The sequence below is a fragment of the Cherax quadricarinatus genome, chromosome 41 (genome assembly GCF_038502225.1).
Source record: "Cherax quadricarinatus isolate ZL_2023a chromosome 41, ASM3850222v1, whole genome shotgun sequence".
Lineage (NCBI taxonomy): Eukaryota > Metazoa > Arthropoda > Malacostraca > Decapoda > Parastacidae > Cherax > Cherax quadricarinatus.
In genome coordinates, this window is record NC_091332.1 from 9,651,622 (window position 1) to 9,672,256 (window position 20,635).

General features: G+C 40.7%; 1 protein-coding gene across 2 annotated transcripts in view; it reads right to left on the reverse strand.

Moving 5' to 3' along the window:
- Positions 1-6,625: 6,625 nt before the first annotated feature.
- Positions 6,626-20,635, reverse strand: part of Akt (Akt kinase) — a 61,786-nt gene continuing 47,776 nt past the window's right edge. The window contains exon 13 of one of the 2 annotated variants that reach the window (XM_070092986.1): positions 6,626-9,114. In XM_070092986.1, the coding sequence (XP_069949087.1) occupies positions 9,019-9,114 (96 nt within the window). In that variant the 3' untranslated portion in view covers positions 6,626-9,018. The remainder of the gene's footprint in view (positions 9,115-20,635) is intronic. The other variant, XM_070092987.1, reaches the window with a different exon arrangement.

Genomic DNA, 20,635 nt, shown 5'->3' on the forward strand with positions numbered 1-20,635 from the left:
AGCCTGTAAAGCACTAAGGGAGTCTGAGACAACCACAAATGATGACACAGGCATAGATGCAATACGGGTAAGTGCTGTAAGGATGGCATATAATTCAGCAGTAAAAATACTAGCCGAAGATAGTAAATGCCCTTGTATGACACTGTCCGCAAACACTGCTGTGAATCCTACGCTGTCAGAAGACTTAGAGCCATCTGTGTACACAGCAATGGCATGAGAATGAGAGTGAAAGTGGTCAAGAAAAAGAGAGCGGGAAGCGACCGTAGACAGTTGGGCTTTCGAGCAAGGGAGGGAGAAAGAACAGACTCGAACGGCTGGAACTTCCCAGGGGGGTAGGGAAAAGTGAGATGCTACATGTACATAGAAAGGTGGTAGTTGAAGAGAAGACAAGAGCGAATGAAGGGGAAGAGAGAAGGGACGGAGTAAACAGGGGCGGCGAACAAATAAAGAATGTCAACTAATATCAGTGACCATTCTATAAATGGAAGGATTGCGGAGATCATGAAAGCGTACATAGTAGCGCAGGCAATGGGCATCACGGCGATCGGATAAGGATGGAACGTTCGCTTCTGCATAGAGGCTCTCGACAGGGGAAGAGCGAAAAGCACCAAGGCATAAACGTAATCCTTGGTGATGAATGGGGTTAAGGCTAGAGAGAGTAGCAGGAGATGCCGCTGAATAGATCTGGTCACCATAATCAAGTTTCGATAAAATAAGGGTGGAATGTAGGCGAAGAAGGGTTCGACAATCAGCTCCCCATGAAAGATGAGCAAGGGTTTTAAGAAGGTTCAGCCGGCTGTGACAAGTTGCCTTCAGAGAGGTAATGTGAGGTTTCCAGGATAACCTACGATCAAAGAGGAGGCCCAGAAACTTGACTGTATCACGTTCAGGGATACGGGAGCCATAGAGGTACAAAGGATGATCGGAGATGACAGAGCGTCTAGTGAAAGTAATTTGGTGGGTTTTAGTGCTGGAAAATTTAAACCCACGTGTGGTGGCCCAATTGGAAACACGGTCGACTGCATGTTGAAGAGAAACTGTAATGAGGTGACAGTCAGTGCCTGCACAGGCAATAGCGAAGTCATCAACATAGAGTGATGACCAAATATTTGATGGAAGACTAGAGGCCAAATCATTAATAGCAAGGAGAAAAAGTGTTGTGCTCAGAACACATCCCTGAGGGACACCTTCAGCTTGGATAAAGTCCGGGGAGAGCACATTATTAACCCGAACACGGAAATGCCTGTCAGTTAAAAAGTTCTTAAGGAAGGATGGTAGATTGCCTCGAAGGCCTAAGGAGTGGGGTTGGGCTAAAATATTATACCTCCAAGTTGTGTCATATGCCTTCTCAAGGTCAAAAAATATGGCAATAACTGAGTGGTTATTCGCAAAGGCATTACAAACATACGTATCCAAGCGTAGTAAGGGGTCTATGGTAGAACGTCCCTTACGAAAGCCATATTGACGAGTGGAGAGACTGTTGTGTGTCTCTAAATACCACACTAAACGTCTATTTACTAGGCGTTCCATTACTTTGCAAACTGCACTGGTAAGAGCAATGGGACGATAGTGGGAGGTTTCATGTCCCGTAGTGCCTGGTTTGCGGAAAGGGAGAACAATGGCGGATTTCCACAGCTGTGGAAGAACTCCTTGTGACCAAATAAGATTGTAAAGGCGTAATAAGACTCCAAGGGCTGACTGATGTAAATGTTGTAGCATATTCTAAACTGTTGTATTCTGAGCACCTCTGCAAAAACAGTGATTATGTGCGAGTGTGGTGAAAGTGTTGAATGATGATGAAAGTATTTTCTTTTTGGGGATTTTCTTTCTTTTTTGGGTCACCCTGCCTCGGTGGGAGACAGCTGACTTGTCGAGAAAAAAAAAAAAAGTATGAAACGGGAAGGTACCTAGAGATTAGCAGAGAGTATAATTCTTTTATGTAAAGGGAAGGGGGACAAAAGAGATTGCAAAAATTATAGGCGAACATGGTTTGGACTTGTAGAGAGAATGGAACAAAACAGAATGGCTTCTAGTGTGTATAAATCTGTAGTGGAGGGAGGGCGGGGTAGGGGTCAGCCTAGGAAGGGTTGGAGGGAGGGGGTAAAGGAGGTTTTGTGTGCGAGGGGCTTGGACTTCCAGCAAGCGTGCACGAGCGTATTTGATAGGAGTGAATGGAGACAAATGGTTTTTAACACTTGATTTGCTGTTGGAGTGTGAGCAAAGTAACATTTAAGAAGGGATTCAGGAAAACTGGCAGGCTGGACTCGAGTCCTGAAGATGGGAAGTACAGTGTCTACACTCTGAAGGAGAGGTGTTAATGTTGCAGTTTTATAACTGTAGTGTAAAGCACCCCTCTGGCAAGACAGTGATGGAGTGAATGACGATGAAAGTTTTTCTTTTTCGGGCTACCTTGCCTTGGTGGGAATCGGCCAATGTGCTAATAAAAAAATAAAAATAAGTTTACTGAGTATATGAGGTAAAGTGAATGGTAGGGTTATTATTGAAAGAATTAGAGGTAAGACAGAGAGCTGGAGTGCAGATGAGCAAGGAGGCTTTGGAATGAGTAGGGGATGTATACATCAGGTGTTTACATTGAAGCACATATGTTTACCTGGAGTTTACCTTTAGAGAGTTCCGGAGGTCAACGCCCCCGCGGCCCGGTCTGTGACCAGGCCTCCTGGTGGATCAGAGCCTGATCAACCAGGCTGTTGCTGCTGGCTGCACGCAAACCAACGTACGAGCCACAGCCCGGCTGATCAGGAACTGACTTTAGGTGCTTGTCCAGTGCCAGCTTGAAGACTGCCAGGGGTCTGTTGGTAATCCCCCTTATGTGTGCTGGGAGGCAGTTGAACAGTCTCGGGCCCCTGACACTTATTGTATGGTCTCTTAACGTGCTAGTGACACCCCTGCTTTTCATTGGGGGGATGGTGCATCGTCTGCCAAGTCTTTTGCTTTCGTAGTGAGTGATTTTCGTGTGCAAGTTCGGTACTAGTCCCTCTAGGATTTTCCAGGTGTATACAATCATGTATCTCTCCCTCCTGCGTTCCAGGGAATACAGGTTTAGGAACCTCAAGCGCTCCCAATAATTGAGGTGTTTTATCTCCGTTATGCACGCCGTGAAAGTTCTCTGTACATTTTCTAGGTCGGCAATTTCACCTGCCTTGAAAGTTGCTGTTAGTGTGCAGCAATATTCCAGCCTAGATAGAACAAGTGACCTGAAGAGTGTCATCATGGGCTTGGCCTCCCTAGTTTTGAAGGTTCTCATTATCCATCCTGTCATTTTTCTAGCAGATGCGACTGATACAATGTTATGGTCCTTGAAGGCGAGATCCTCCGACATGATCACTCCCAGGTCTTTGACGTTGGTGTTTCGCTCTATTTTGTGGCCAGAATTTGTTTTGTACTCTGATGAAGATTTAATTTCCTCATGTTTACCATATCTGAGTAATTGAAATTTCTCATCGTTGAACTTCATATTGTTTTCTGCAGCCCACTGAAAGATTTGGTTGATGTCCGCCTGGAGCTTTGCAGTGTCTGCAATGGAAGACACTGTCATGCAGATTCGGGTGTCATCTGCAAAGGAAGACACGGTGCTGTGGCTGACATCCTTGTCTATGTCGGATATGAGGATGAGGAACAAGATGGGAGCGAGTACTGTGCCTTGTGGAACAGAGCTTTTCACCGTAGCTGCCTCGGACTTTACTCTGTTGACGACTACTCTCTGTGTTCTGTTAGTGAGGAAATTATAGATCCATCGACCGACTTTTCCTGTTATTCCTTTAGCACTCATTTTGTGCGCTATTACGCCATGGTCACACTTGTCGAAGGCTTTTGCAAAGTCTGTATATATTACATCTGCATTCTTTTTGTCTTCTAGTGCATTTAGGACGTTGTCGTAGTGATCCAATAGAGACAGACAGGAGCGACCTGTTCTAAACCCATGTTGCCCTGGGTTGTGTAACTGATGGGTTTCTAGATGGGTGGTGATCTTGCTTCTTAGGACCCTTTCAAAGATTTTTCTGATATGGGATGTTAGTGCTATTGGTCTGTAGTTCTTTGCTGTTGCTTTACTGCCCCCTTTGTGGAGTGGGGCTATGTCTGTTGTTTTTAGTAACTGTGGGACGACCCCCGTGTCCATGCTCCCTCTCCATAGGATGGAAAAGGCTCGTGATAGGGGCTTCTTGCAGTTCTTGATGAACACAGAGTTCCATGAGTCTGGCCCTGGGGCAGAGTGCATGGGCATGTCATTTATCGCCTGTTCGAAGTCATTTGGCGTCAGGATAACATCGGATAGGCTTGTGTTAATCAAATTTTGTGGCTCTCTCATAAAAAATTCATTTTGATCTTCGACTCTCAGTCTGGTTAGCGGCTTGCTAAAAACTGAGTCATATTGGGACTTGAGTAGCTCACTCATTTCCTTGCTGTCATCTGTGTAGGACCCATCTTGTTTAAGTAGGGGCCCAATACTGGACGTTGTTCTCGATTTTGATTTGGCATAGGAGAAGAAATACTTTGGGTTTCTTTCGATTTCATTTATGGCTTTTAGTTCTTCCCGCGATTCCTGACTCCTAAAGGATTCTTTTAGCTTAAGTTCGATGCTTGCTATTTCTCTGACCAGTGTCTCCTTACGCATTTCAGATATATTGACCTCTTTTAGCCGCTCTGTTATTCTTTTCCGTCGCCTGTAAAGGGAGCGCCTGTCTCTTTCTATTTTACATCTACTCCTCCTTTTTCTTAGAGGAATAAGCCTTGTGCAAACATCGAGTGCCACCGAGTTAATCTGTTCTAGGCATAAGTTGGGGTCTGTGTTGCTTAGTATATCTTCCCAGCTTATATCGGTTAGGACTTGGTTTACTTGGTCCCACTTTATGTTTTTGTTATTGAGATTGAATTTGGTGAATACTCCCTCGTGACTAATCTCACAGTATTTAGATAAAGGTTGGGAAGTTTTCACTGCATTTATGGATTTAGAAAAGGCATATGACAGAGAGGATAGGGGAGCAATGTGGCAGATGTTGCAAGTGTATGGAATAGGTAGTAAGTTACTAAATGTTGTAAAGATTTTTGATGAGGATAGTGAGGCTCAGGTTAGGGTGTGTAGGAGAGAGATTACTTCCCAGTAGAAGTAGGTCTTAGACAGGGATGTGTAATGTCACCATGGTTGTTTAACATATTTAGAGATAGAGTTGTAATAGAAGTAAATGTTAGGGTGTTGGGGAGAGGGGTGGGATTAAATTATGGGGAAAAATACAAAATGGGAGATACACAAATAACCAGCACATAGAAGAGAGGAGCTTACGACGACGTTTCGGTCCGACTTGGGCCAGTCTGACTTGGGAGTTGACAGTTACATTTTGATGATGATACTGTGCTTTTGGGGGATTCTAAAGTTGCAAAAGTTAGTGGACGAGTTTGGGAGGGTGTGTAAAGGTAGAAAGTTAATATAGATAAGAGTAAGGTGATGAGGGTATCAAACGATTTAGATGAAGAAAAATTGGATATCACATCGGAGGGAGGGAATAGTATGGAAGTGAATGTTTACAGATAGTATTTGGGAGTTGACTTGTCAGTGGATGGGTTTATGAAGGATGAGGTAAGCCATAGAATTGAAGAAGAAAAAAAGGCGAGTGGTGCATTGAGGTATCTGTGGAGACAAAAAACATTATTCATGGAGGCAAAGAAGGGAATGTATGAGTGTATAGTGGTACCAACACTCTTATATGGGCATAAAGCATGGGTTGTAAATGCTGCAGCGAGGAGGCAGCTGGAGGCAGTGGAGATGTCATGACTAAGGGCAAAGTGTGGTGTAAATATTATGCAGAGAATTCATAGTGTGGAAATTAGGAGGAGGTGTGGAGTTACTAAAAGTATTAGTCAGAGGGCCGAAGAGGGGCTGTTGAGGTGGTTTGGTCGTTTAGAGAGAATGGAACTAAGTAGAATGACTTGAAGAGCATATAAATCTGTTGGGGAAGGAAGGCGGGGTAGGGGTCGTCCCCAAAAAGGTTGGAGGGACTTCCAACAAGCATGCGTGAGCGTGTTAGATAGGAGTGAATGGAGACAAATGGTTTTTGGGACCTGGCGGGCTGATGGAGTGTGAGCAGGGATTGTGAAGGGATTCAGGGAAACCGGTTAGCTGGACTCAGAGTCCTGGAAATGGGATGTACAATGCCAGCATTTTAAAGGAGGAGTTTAGGATATTGGCAGTTTGGAGGGATGTCTAAATTGTCGTATCTGAATGCCTCTGCAAAAAGAGTGATTACGTGTGAGTGATGGTGAAAGTGTTGAATGATGATGAAAGCTTTTTCTTTCTCTTGGGGGTTGGTCTTTCTTTTTGGGTCACCCTGCCTCAGTAGGAAACAGCCAATGTGTTAAAAAAAAATTGTAATTACATTTGTAAGTCCGAAGAAATAAGAGATTTGGGTGATGAACATGCATTTAAATTAAACTGAAAACCAGCCATATTGTTTTCTAAATTATGATTAATATTTCTTGAGGCTCTCTTATGGGTGTTATTTTAAAGGAATATTTAAAGAAATGCAGTCAATTTTCTCTTTTGCTCAGTTAACAATATTTCACAACTTATCAACCACAGTGTATTTACAGAAATAAGCACTGCGAGCCCAGCAAATAAGATAATGCCATATTGTAAGTGGGTAATTTTTTTTTTTTTTTTTTTTTTAAGTTTTGCCATTCTTTCACATTTTCTCACTTTCAAATCTGGCAGTTTATTTTGAAATTTTGTTATCCAACTGATTTTGTCTGGTGAATTAATGCGGTATATGGATGAGTATGCTGTGAAGTTTTTGGTATCTGAATTATTCTATTCGATGACTGACTATGGTGTACCGATAAGAAGAGATCGGGTAATCATTCCTCTACTGTATGATTATTCTTTACTTTCCTGTAATATTAAAGGTACATGAGCAAAAGTATTATAAATATCATAAGAGGTTTAATAAATGACAAATATAGGGATGCCTAGTTGAACAAGCCACTGTCCAACTTTTATTCACCACTTAGAGAGCAATTTATAAAGGAACAAACTGTTTGAATCACCTGGGCTACTCAGACACTGTGAGAGTCAACTGGGGAAAAGCTGGGAAAAAGGGAGAGAAGTTAAGTGAGGTTCAACAGGTTGCTAGCCCATAGACCTCATGGTGTATTGACTGTCAAGAACCATTTCCTGCACTAGTTTTCTTGTAAAGAAACAAACTTGCATTATTTGTGTGAAATGCATGTCATCATTTATAAGTTCTGCCCAAGTTGAAAATTTGATAACATTCAACTCCATTCAACATAAGTTCCAAATGACAAGTAGTAAGAAAGTGTTCCAAAGGCAAAAAAGAAAGACAATAATAATAATAATAATTCATGGTGCTTTCAAGCTGGTTAAAAAATAACTGCTAAGCTCTCTGTTTTGGCTCTTCAATGGTGTGTACAACCCACAGCAAAAGGCGAAAATTAAACCTAGCACTCAACTGGCGATTCCTATAGATCCCAAGCGGCTGTATAACACCATCGCAGTGCACTAGAGAATGCGGCAAGACTTGTAAAAGTTACTGTATTCGGTTGGGGAGAAGCTTTAACAGCAAATGATGCTATTTACCTGCCAGTCATATTATATTTTTCCACCAAGCTATTCCATAGTCTATTTTGCTACAAATAATTGTGGAAGGCGAGTACATAAAATAGCAAGTGTTCAATGCAAAAGAAACCAGGTTGTTTGCTTTTGCAATTGAAAAGTTAGGTTAAGCATAAGGAGTATAGCTACTTGCATCAACACCAACAGTTGCACTCACTGTGCTCTGCTTATCAAAATTACACCAAATTTTACCATAAATCTAAATTACACCAAATTTTGAAATTTATCTCAAATGTGCAGATGCTATAATACTCAATGTGTATATTACAATGAATATTACAGTACTGTAGTACTAAACTGCAAACTTCACAGAATCTTACGATTTATTCATACATGTTTGGTGCTAAATATTTTTTTTCACCTGTACATACAGTATTTCAGTTTAAATAATTGGGTTCAATGGGATAAGGTGAGCTGACAAACATTACCTCACCTAGTGTTGGGGTTTACAGAAATACAATATCACTGTTCAACAAGGCTTCCCTATACAAGATGGGAGGAAAAAAAAAAAAAAGACGTCAAGATTCTATAACTACTGCAAAATATTCACGTCAACATTAAAAAATCTATGAAGTATTGAGCTAAACCACATCAAAATTGACTTCAAATTGGATGAGCAATAAGGTACTGGTGCATTTGTTGAGAACAAAGTACAGGTGTACCGTAACATACAATGTTGGATGTGCAATGATTCCTCGACTGAAAACTTCAACCATTATTGAATGCTTCTGGCTATCCATATACACATGGAATAATATACACTGGGAAATAATATTTGGTATTTTGAAGCAGCTTTATGTTCATCAAATCAGTTTCTGCATCAAGAGGAGAGGATGTTCACTTTTTCTTTTATTTCATCTTCTGTCAATCTTTCAAGTCTTCCTAGGGTAAAAACTGGACAGCAACACTGAATATTTGCTATGCAAATCTACACACTTGCTTGCTTAAAAAGTAAGTGAAGCAGTTGCTGACTTTTTTGAATAAGAAACAATGTGCATGAATACATTGAGGGTCGTCTTAGTAGTATACTCAGAAAGCAGCTGGGGTTTCGTGAAAAAAAATGAAAATCTTAAAAAAGGAACAGAAAAATGGAGATACTATACAAGGAAAACAATATATTATGGTTCAGTTAATGAGAGCTAGATCATGTAATAGAATCTAGCTATAAAAAAAAGGAGGGGGGGGGAGACTTTCTTCCACATCAATGTTTTTATGTGCAACCAAAAGGTAATTCTCTACCCCTATTAAGTGTTAAACAATTGTTGTCCAATTGATGATACTCTACAACAAATTATAAACAAATACATTAATGACAGGACTAAAACTGTACCCAGACAGCAAGCTTTAACAAAGTACATTTATTGGTAAATTACTCCTCAGCCTTCCTCAGCAACACCTAAGGAATTGAGACTTGAGGCTAATGAGCTGCCAAGAGTCGATGAGATGTCCTGGTAAGAGAAGTGGTTGAATGTCTGAAATAAAAGAAAAAATTAAAATACATACCATACATACTTGGGTAGAGGTAAAGATTTTAAGATAAATTTTTAAGGAAAAAGTAGGGGAGCTGACCTATTCATAGTATTGTAATACTGTACCTTGTGAGGTTACAATCCTTACATCTTGAATGTCTACCACATACAGGTAAACCATCACAAATCCAGCATCACTGGGACCTGTAGTGTGCTGGATTATTGAGTTTGCCGGATTACAGAGTGGTTAGGTTAGAATACACTTAATAAAATTAACCAACTCGACTTACACAAGAAAGTTCACTGAACATCGGCAAAAATCGAGCATTGCCGCTACTTTGAGCTCAATTTCAAGCTACTTTTCATCGTGAAACTAATCAAAATCACACCTATTTCTGTAATATATCTTCCATTCTATCAAATGAGAAGGAAAAAAAAAAAAAAAATGAATACAACCATAAAAAAACCATACGAAAATATGTTCCAAAGAGGCGGCTAATGGCTGAGAAGTGAACTCCTTTATTTATCATCCGATTTTTTTTTCATTTTTGGTGTACGTTAAGAAGAATCTTTCCATCATACACTGCCCAAATTTCAATAAGATAGCCCAACAAACAACTGAGAGAAAAAAATATCTGCCAAATATCATATATGGCAAGCCCAAGCCAGGCACTGGAAATACGTCACTTTGTCGGACTTTTTTGGGTTATCCCAGGTTCTCTATACATATGCTATGTATGATAATCTATGTAACTCTCTAAAATCTTTGAAAAATTAATTCAGAGACGAATCTATTCCTACCTTGTCTCACACAACATATTAAACCCTTGTCAGTTTGGATTCAGGAATAATAAAAGCACAAATGATGCTATCATACATATGCAAGAACTAATGTATACCGCACTCGAAAAGAAAGACGTCCCGCTGGGCATTTTCATCAGAATGATGATAAATTCCCACTCCTGCCAGCATACTCTACCAACCTTCAAAAATCTAAATCTGCTTACCATTAAGAACATCCATACTTATTCATGTGCCTACTATATACACAGAACAATACATGCAAATGTAAACCCTCCAATCAAACTTCTCCTCACCAACCTTAACAGGACACATGACCATAACACAAGATACAGATCTCTTTTTGATGTACCTCATGTCCATATCACACTGTGTAAAAACTATGCACATAAAGGGCCCCAAAATATGGAATTCATTACCAGAAGATACTAAAGTAACCCGGTCTGAAAATCAATTTAAGATTTCTCAAAAGCCACTTAATCACCCTAGACTAAATGCTAAATACTCAGTACTCACATACTCAATTATGTATTCCCATATCATAATTTCAACAACTGCTTTGAACCTTTCATCCATTGTCGATAGGAATTTAACTGAATCACTGTTTTCACAAAAAGAACTTTTGAATATATGAATATATCTTTTGTCTTATGTAAATTAGATTCACTTATAATTAATATTCTACTGTATAACTATAATTCTGAGTGTTAAGTAGTCAGTAAGCCAATGATGTTAAGTCGGCCCATAATGTCTAGGCATAATAGAGGCTCTCTCTGTATTGCAACCCATTATTGTAAATACATAATCTTAATGTACTATTTGCAAAGACATAAATAAATATATAAATAAATAAATAAATGAATAAATAAATAAATGTAACCAATTATTGCAACACACTTTAACAAATCCATCGAATCCTCAACCTTCCCATCAATTCTCAAAATAGCGGGGGGTCACCCCGATTCACAATGGAGATCAGACTTGAATAACTATAGACCAATATCTAACTTACCTCTGCTCTTTAAAATCTTTGAAAAATTAATTCATAGGCAGATCTATTCCTACCTCGTCTCTCAAGACATACTCTCAGTTTGGATTCAGGACTAATAAAAGCACAATGATAGAACTAATATACACCGCTCTCGAGAAGAAAGAAATCCCGCTGGGAATCTTTATTGATTTACGTAAAGCTTTTGTTACAGTCAATCACGATTTGCTGCACATTAAATTAACACACTATGGTATAAGAGGGCACTCCCCCAATTACCTAAAGTCATACCTTAGTAACAGAAGCCAATATGTGTAAACAAATGGAGCTAACTCTTCCACACAACCAATTTCCTGCCTGACAAATTTACTGACGTTCTTCAATAGAACATTTGAGGCAGTAGACAGTGATAAAGACACGTATACATGTACAACAGATAACCAAGAAAATCTCTAAGACTGTAGGCATACTATCAAAGATACGATACTATGTTCCACAATCAGCTCTCCTTGCACTGTATCATTCACTCATCTACCCTTATCTCACATATGGAATTTGTGCATGGGGATCAACAACATTAAATCACCAAAGACCACTAATAACCCAGCAAAAGGCAGCAGTCAGAATGATAAATTCCCACTATACTCCAATATTCAAAAGTCTAAATCTGACCACCATTAACCCTTTCAGGGTCCGTCCCGTTGATCAACGGCTTTACGTTGAGTGTCCAAACCGTAGATCAACGCCAAAATTCTAGCTCCGTCAAATTTAGCGCGAAAATGCTCATAGGCCTACATGTGAGAGAACGGGTCTGCGTGGTGGGTGTGCGCCATAAACAAAAAATCTAGGCGCCCGCATAGCATTGTGGGAACGCCGGCTCAGTTACCCTTGTTCACCATGCCTCGTCGCAAGTCAGCTCTCACTCCCCAGAAAACTGGGACTCTCCTCTTCCTATCTGATAGTTCTGACACTGATGGAAGTGGAAATGAAGACGAATTCTATGGTTTGATCAGTTAGTGACCGAAAAGAATGACCAGGATATCAATAATAGTGCAGAAAACCCTGACGATCCTCAACCTTCTACCTCTGGTGTGGGCACTCGTGACTCACGGTCGGTTGTTCCTCAACACAAGAGAAAACTAATATTTTCATGTGGCCAGGCCTCTGACTTCAGTAATGATGATGATAGTGACGTGGACTGTGATTTTATTGCGCTCGACGATCAATCGAGAAGTGATAGTGAGGAATCATATTCACCAGTGAAGCGTCGGTATGTTCGCCGCCGCATGCGCTCGGGTAGTGTACCCTATGCTGTGCCCAGGGGACGGAGTACATCCCGGAGTACATCCCGTGGCCCAACACCAGTTTTAGGTAGTGATAGTGAGGATGATGTGGCTACACTTGGCATGGATAGACCACAGGCATCAGTGGATGGTGTTAGTGGTGATGGTAGTGGCACCGCCATGCGTGACTCACGAGGCCACGCTGGGACCCACACTGCTGACTCGTCAGTTCAAGGACAAAGCGGAGCGCCAGCCACCAGCCCACCACAACCACAACCACCCGCACAACCAGCCTATGATGTCCAGTATCCACCAGCAAACCGTATGTGGGATTGGCAGCAAAATCCCAATTTTGTTCCCAAGCCTCACCACTTTGATGATTCTCAAAGTGGAATTCTACCTACTTGTCCCCTTGGAACCATGGCCAATGAACTGGAATTCTTTGAATTATTCTTTGACCAGCCATTGATGGAAATTATTGTCAGGGAAAGTAATAAGTATTTTGAGTACACCATGGCAAATACGATCTTATCACCACAGTCAAGACTACACAGGTGGAAAGAAATGACTGTTGCAGAAATGTATTTGCTTTTTGCAACAATAATGCTTATGCCTCACGTCTATAAGCATAATATAAAAGCATACTGGTCCACAGATCGGCTAATTTCTACCCCGGTCTTCAGTGAAATCATACCAGTGAACAGGTTTATCTTACTCTTACGTATGTTGCACTTCTCTGACAAAACCAGGCCTGACAGAAGTGACAGGTTATACAAGATTAGAAATGTTTTCATGTATCTCAAACAAAAGTTCAGCATATACTTTTATCCATTCAAGAATCTTGTAATTGACGAGTCTTTGATTTTGTTCAAAGGTAGACTGTCATTCAAGCAGTACATACCGAGCAAGAGGAAACGCTTTGGTATAAAACTGTTTGTACTCTGTGATTGTGACAGTGGCCTGGTGTTGGATATTGTTGTATACACGGGTAGTAAAACATTGAAAGATACCAAGATGTTATTGGGTATCTCAGGTGACGTAGTGAGAAACATGATGGCACCTTATCTTGGTAAGGGGCATACATTATATACCGATAACTGGTACACAAGCCCATTACTCAGTGATTTCATGCGAGTGAACAAGACAAATGTGTGTGGCACAGTGCGTTCTAATCGTAAACATATGCCCAGGCTCAACGCAGGTGCTCGTGGTGATGACGTGCAGGTGTTTACTGCCAATGACATCATGGCATTACGGTGGCATGACAAACGAGATGTCACATTGTTGACAACCCTTCACCGTAATGAAATGCAAGACAGTGGCAAAGTTGATCGAGTGACTAACGAACGTATTCGAAAACCAGTGTCAGTGATTGATTATACACAAAACATGTGCTTGGTTGACAAGTGTGACATGCAGATTGGTTTTGTTGACTGTGTTCGTAAGAGTTACAAGTGGTACATGAAACTTTTCTTCCATCTCATGGACATTTCAATGCTCAATGCATATAATATGTACCAAATAAAGACTGGCAACAGACCACCGTATGGTGAATTTTGTTTGTCTGTTGTCAGACAACTCATAATGAAGTACCAGGTAACAACACCTGCTATACAACATGGTCCTCGAATTCCTCAGGATATACCCAAGCGTTTGAGGAGAGAAGGTGATCATTTCATAATACAGCTTCCTTCAACTAAGAAGAAATTTGCTCAGAAGAGATGCATTGTCTGTGCACAAACAAAACGACGGCAACAAAGATGCAAAGACACTCGGTTTATGTGTGAGGAATGCAAGGTGCCTCTGTGCATGGTGCCTTGTTTCAAGGAGTTCCACAAGCTCCAGCAGTTTTAAAACCATGTCCAGTGATTGTAAATATGTAAATATATGATAGGAAGGCGGGGTAGGGGTCGTCCTCGAAAGGGTTGGAGAGAGGGGGTAAAGGAGGTTTTGTGGGTAAGGGGCTTGGACTTCCAGCAAGCGTGCGTGAGCGTGTTAGATAGGAGTGAATGGAGACGAATGGTACTTGGGACCTGACGATCTGTTGGAGTGTGAGCAGGGTAATATTTAGTGAAGGGATTCAGGGAAACCGGTTATTTTCATATAGTCGGACTTGAGTCCTGGAAATGGGAAGTACAATGCCTGCACTTTAAAGGAGGGGTTTGGGATATTGGCAGTTTGGAGGGATATGTTGTGTATCTTTATATGTGTATGCTTCTAGACTGTTGTATTCTGAGCACCTCTGCAAAAACAGTGATAATGTGCGAGTGTGGTGAAAGTGTTGAATGATGATGAAAGTATTTTCTTTTTGGGGATTTTCTTTCTTTTTTGGGTCACCCTGCCTCGGTGGGAGACGGCCGACTTGTTGAAAAAAAAAAAAAAAAAAATGATAGAACATTAGTATTATACAATATTTGTGCATGTTTATTGTAATAAACAACAGTGGTAAACAATAATATGATAATAACTTTAGTGCGGTTATTGTGTTCAATACAGTGAGTTTATATATATACATTATATACAGTATTGGTCTCTCAGGCCCCAAATGTTAGTAGGAATAGAAAAAAATTGGAAAAGAAAAGAAAAAACAACTAAAACCACAAAATAATGTAATGCACGTATGTGGAATTCATCGATGTTGCCGCCACTACATCATTTTTGACAAACTTCTTGGCACTGTATCTCGTTAAGTACTGATCAGATTTTTTTTTTTGTCTTATTACCTTCACAAAAATATGCTCTTTAATTCTGTAAGAAAAAATATTTTTTTTTTTTTTTTCAAAATTTCTTGGACACTGGAGCACCACTTCAGATTTTGGCCTTGGACCCTGAAAGGGTTAAGAACATCTATACTTATTCATGTACCTACTACATACATAGAACAATACACACAAACAAACCCTCCACTCAAACTTCTCCTCACCAATCTTATCAGGACACATGACCATAACACAAGACACAGATCTCTTTGATGTACCCCATGTCCATATCACACAGTGTAAAAACTTTATGCACATAAAGAAATTAAATTAAATCTTCATCAGAGTACAAAACAAATTCTGGCCACAAAATAGAGCGAAACACCAACGTCAAAGACCTGGGAGTGATCATGTCGGAGGATCTCACCTTCAAGGACCATAACATTGTATCAATCGCATCTGCTAGAAAAATGACAGGATGGATAATGAGAACCTTCAAAACTAGGGAGGCCAAGCCCATGATGACACTTCAGGTCACTTGTTCTATCTAGGCTGGAATATTGCTGCACACTAACACCACCTTTCAAGGCAGGTGAAATTGCTGACCTAGAAAATGTACAGAGAACCTACACGGTGCGCATAACGGAGATAAAACACCTCAATTACTGGGAGCGCTTGAGGTTCCTAAACCTGTATTCCCTGGAACGCAGGCGGGAGAGATACATGATTATATACACCTGGAAAATCCTAGAGGGACTAGTACCGAACTTGCACACGAAAATCACTCACTACGAAAGCAAAAGACTTGGCAGATGATGCAACATCCCCTCAATGAAAAGCAGGGGTGTCACTAGCACATTAAGAGACCATACAATAAGTGTCAGGGGCCCAAGACTGTTCGACTGCCTCCCAGCATACATAAGGGGGATTACCAACAGACCCCTGGCAGTCTTCAAGCTGGCACTGGACAAGCACCTAAAGTCGGTTCCTGACCAGCCGGGCTGTGGCTCATACGTTGGTTTGCGTGCAGCCAGCAGCAACAGCCTGGTTGATCAGGCTCTGATCCACCAGGAGGCCTGGTCACAGACCAGGCCGCGGGGGCGTTGACCCCCGGAACTCTCTCCAGGTAAACTCCAGGTAAACATAAAGGGCCCCAAAATTTGGAATTCATTACCAGAAAATACCAAAGTAACTCGGTCTGAAAATCAATTTAAGACTTCTCAAAAGCCACTTAATCACCCTAGACTAAATACTTAAAATTCAATAGCTAACACTACCAATAAATCTACCAATTACCTAAATCTTAAAACTTCATGACTAGACAACCAAGCTCATATATTGACAAATTACCACATAGAAGTATACATACGTACCAAAACCAGTATTACCCTTCACCAAACTGTAGCAGTCTCATACTGTAAACTACTGAAAACTACTCCTGAATCATGTTTCAAAAAAAGCATTTTTGAATACATGAATATATCCTTTTGTTCGTGTAAATTAGATTCACTTATTATTAAAACTACTGTACAACTATGATAATTTCTTTAGTGATAAGTAGTCAGTAAGCCATTGAATTAAGTCAGCCCATAATGCCAAGTCATAATAAAGGCTCTCTTTGCACTGCAACCCATCATTGTAAAAAAATGATCTCAATGTACTACTTGCAAAGAAATAAACGAATCTGAATCTGAATTTGTGTATTCCTGAATAAACTTACTTCTATTCTGTCGACTGAGTACAAGAAACCGCCCATTCACCTATTTCAACTACCCATTAAAGTGGTCAGAAATTAGCAATTTGGCCAATTTCACACAAATTTCAAAAGATGCCAATTTCAAAACTGGGTCCAGAGTAAACAATGCAGACATTCCTGGCACTAAAATAACATTTTCTCTATTCATTAGTCACAGCTCCAGGCCCTCCTTATATTACTCTTGCTTACCATTTGGAATTTTTATTCACACAAAAAAATAGAAGATTTACCGTTATGCAGACTTAGTTAGTTTAATATGTTTATTATGCACCCCATACCCATCCTGTGGGCGGTAGTCAAAAGATTACAGAGGTACATAATTGGTCCAGGGACTGGACTCCAAAGTTTTGATAGCTGAGCAAGTTACAGAGGTAATGAATTCACAATTTACAAAGGTAATGAACTCCAGGTAGGTCTAGTCACAATCATGACAAGTTACAAAGGTATTTACAGATTACAGAGGTACGTAATGGGCCCAGGGATTGGGCCCCAAAGTTTTGATGGCTGAACAGATCACCTATCACAAAGCTAACAGAGGGAAAATTCTTAGGAATCCACCTTGATAATAGACTCAAATTTCATACACATATACAACAAATTTCTAAGAAAATTTCCAAGACTGTAGGCATACTATCGAAGATACGGTACTATGTTCCACAGTCAGCCCTCCTGGCCCTTTATCACTCTCTTATTTACCCCTATCTCACCTATGGAAGTTGTGCATGGGGCTCAACAACAATTAACCATCTCAGACCACTAATTACCCAACAAAAGGCTGCAGTTAGAATGATAACAAATTCTCACTACAGGCAGCACACTCCACCAATATTCAAAACACTCAACCTACTCACCATACAAAACATCCATACTTATTACTGCACCTATTACATACATAGAACACTTAACTCTGATATTAACCCTCCCCTCAAACATCTCCTTGCCAACCTCAACAGAACACATGACCATAACACAAGGCACAGATCACTCTTTGATGTTCCTCGTGTCCATCTCACGCTATGCAAAAACTCAATGCACATAAAAGGCCCTAAAATCTGGAATTCATTACCTGTAAATATAAAAGAAACACTACCTGTTTATAAATTCAAGTCTCTTCCCAAAGATCACTTACTGACTCAAAACCAAATAAATACTGAATAACTGAACCTTATAAATTGTATATCCTACATGTTACTCACAATTATTTTTTATTTATTATCACACTGGCCGATTCCCACCAAGGCAGGGTGGCCCGAAAAAGAAAAACTTTCACCATCATTCACTCCATCACTGTCTTGCCAGAAGGGTGCTTTACACTACAGTTTTTAAACTGCAACATTAACACCCCTCCTTCAGAGTGCAGGCACTGTACTTCCCATCTCCAGGACTCAAGTCCGGCCTGCCGGTTTCCCTGAATCCCTTCATAAATGTTACTTTGCTCACACTCCAACAGCACGTCAAGTATTAAAAACCATTTGTCTCCATTCACTCCTATTAAACACGCTCACGCATGCCTGCTGGAAGTCCAAGCCCCTCGCACACAAAACCTCCTTTACCCCCTCCCTCCAACCCTTCCTAGGCCGACCCCTACCCCGCCTTCCTTCCACTACAGACTGATACACTCTTGAAGTTATTCTGTTTCGCTCCATTCTCTCTACATGTCCGAACCACCTCAACAACCCTTCCTCAGCCCTCTGGACAACAGTTTTGGTAATCCCGCACCTCCTCCTAACTTCCAAACTACGAATTCTCTGCATTATATTCACACCACACATTGCCCTCAGACATGACATCTCCACTGCCTCCAGCCTTCTCCTCGCTGCAACATTCATCACCCATGCTTCACACCCATATAAGAGCGTTGGTAAAACTATACTCTCATACATTCCCCTCTTTGCCTCCAAGGACAAAGTTCTCTGTCTCCACAGACTCCTAAGTGCACCACTCACTCTTTTTCCCTCATCAATTCTATGATTCACCTCATCTTTCATAGACCCATCCGCTGACACGTCCACTCCCAAATATCTGAATACGTTCACCTCCTCCATACTCTCTCCCTCCAATCTGATATTCAATCTTTCATCACCTAATCTTTTTGTTATCCTCATAACCTTACTCTTTCCTGTATTCACCTTTAATTTTCTTCTTTTGCACACCCTACCAAATTCATCCACCAATCTCTGCAGCTTCTCTTCAGAATCTCCCAAGAGCACAGTGTCATCAGCAAAGAGCAGCTGTGACAACTCCCACCCTGTGTGTGATTCTTTATCTTTTAACTCCACGCCTCTTGCCAAGACCCTCGCATTTACTTCTCTTACAACCCCATCTATAAATATATTAAACAACCACGGTGACATCACACATCCTTGTCTAAGGCCTACTTTTACTGGGAAAAAATTTCCCTCTTTTCTACATACTCTAACTTGAGCCTCACTATCCTCGTAAAAACTCTTCACTGCTTTCAGTAACCTACCTCCTACACCATACACTTGCAACATCTGCCACATTGCCCCCCTATCCACCCTGTCATACGCCTTTTCCAAATCCATAAATGCCACAAAGACCTCTTTAGCCTTATCTAAATACTGTTCACTTATATGTTTCACTGTAAACACCTGGTCCACACACCCCCTACCTTTCCTAAAGCCTCCTTGTTCATCTGCTATCCTATTCTCCGTCTTACTCTTAATTCTTTCAATTATAACTCTACCATACACTTTACCAGGTACACTCAACAGACTTATCCCCCTATAATTTTTGCACTCTCTTTTATCCCCTTTGCCTTTATACAAAGGAACTATGCATGCTCTCTGCCAATCCCTAGGTACCTTACCCTCTTCCATACATTTATTAAATAATTGCACCAACCACTCAAAAACTATATCCCCACCTGCTTTTAACATTTCTATCTTTATCCCATCAATCCCGGCTGCCTTACCCCCTTTCATTTTACCTACTGCCTCACGAACTTCCCCCACACTCACAACTGGCTCTTCCTCACTCCTACAAGATGTTATTCCTCCTTGCCCTATACACGAAATCACAGCTTCCCTATCTTCATCAACATTTAACAATTCCTCAAAATATTCCCTCCATCTTCCCAATACCTCTAACTCTCCATTTAATAACTCTCCTCTCCTATTTTTAACTGACAAATCCATTTGTTCTCTAGGCTTCCTTAACTTGTTAATCTCACTCCAAAACTTTTTCTTATTTTCAACAAAATTTGTTGATAACATCTCACCCACTCTCTCATTTGCTCTCTTTTTACATTGCTTCACCACTCTCTTAACCTCTCTCTTTTTCTCCATATACTCTTCCCTCCTTGCATCACTTCTACTTTGTAAAAACTTCTCATATGCTAACTTTTTCTCCCTTACTACTCTCTTTACATCATCATTCCACCAATCGCTCCTCTTCCCTCCTGCACCCACTTTCCTGTAACCACAAACTTCTGCTGAACACTCTAACACTACATTTTTAAACCTACCCCATTCCTCTTCGACCCCATTGCCTATGCTCTCATTAGCCCATCTATCCTCCAATAGCTGTTTATATCTTACCCTAACTGCCTCCTCTTTTAGTTTATAAACCTTCACCTCTCTCTTCCCTGATGCTTCTATTCTCCTTGTATCCCATCTACCTTTTACTCTCAGTGTAGCTACAACTAGAAAGTGATCTGATATATCTGTGGCCCCTCGATAAACATGTACATCCTGAAGTCTACTCAACAGTCTTTTATCTACCAATACATAATCCAACAAACTACTGTCATTTCGCCCTACATCATATCGTGTATACTTATTTATCCTCTTTTTCTTAAAATATGTATTACCTATAACTAAACCCCTTTCTATACAAAGTTCAATCAAAGGGCTCCCATTATCATTTACACCTGGCACCCCAAACTTACCTACCACACCCTCTCTAAAAGTTTCTCCTACTTTAGCATTCAGGTCCCCTACCACAATTACTCTCTCACTTGGTTCAAAGGCTCCTA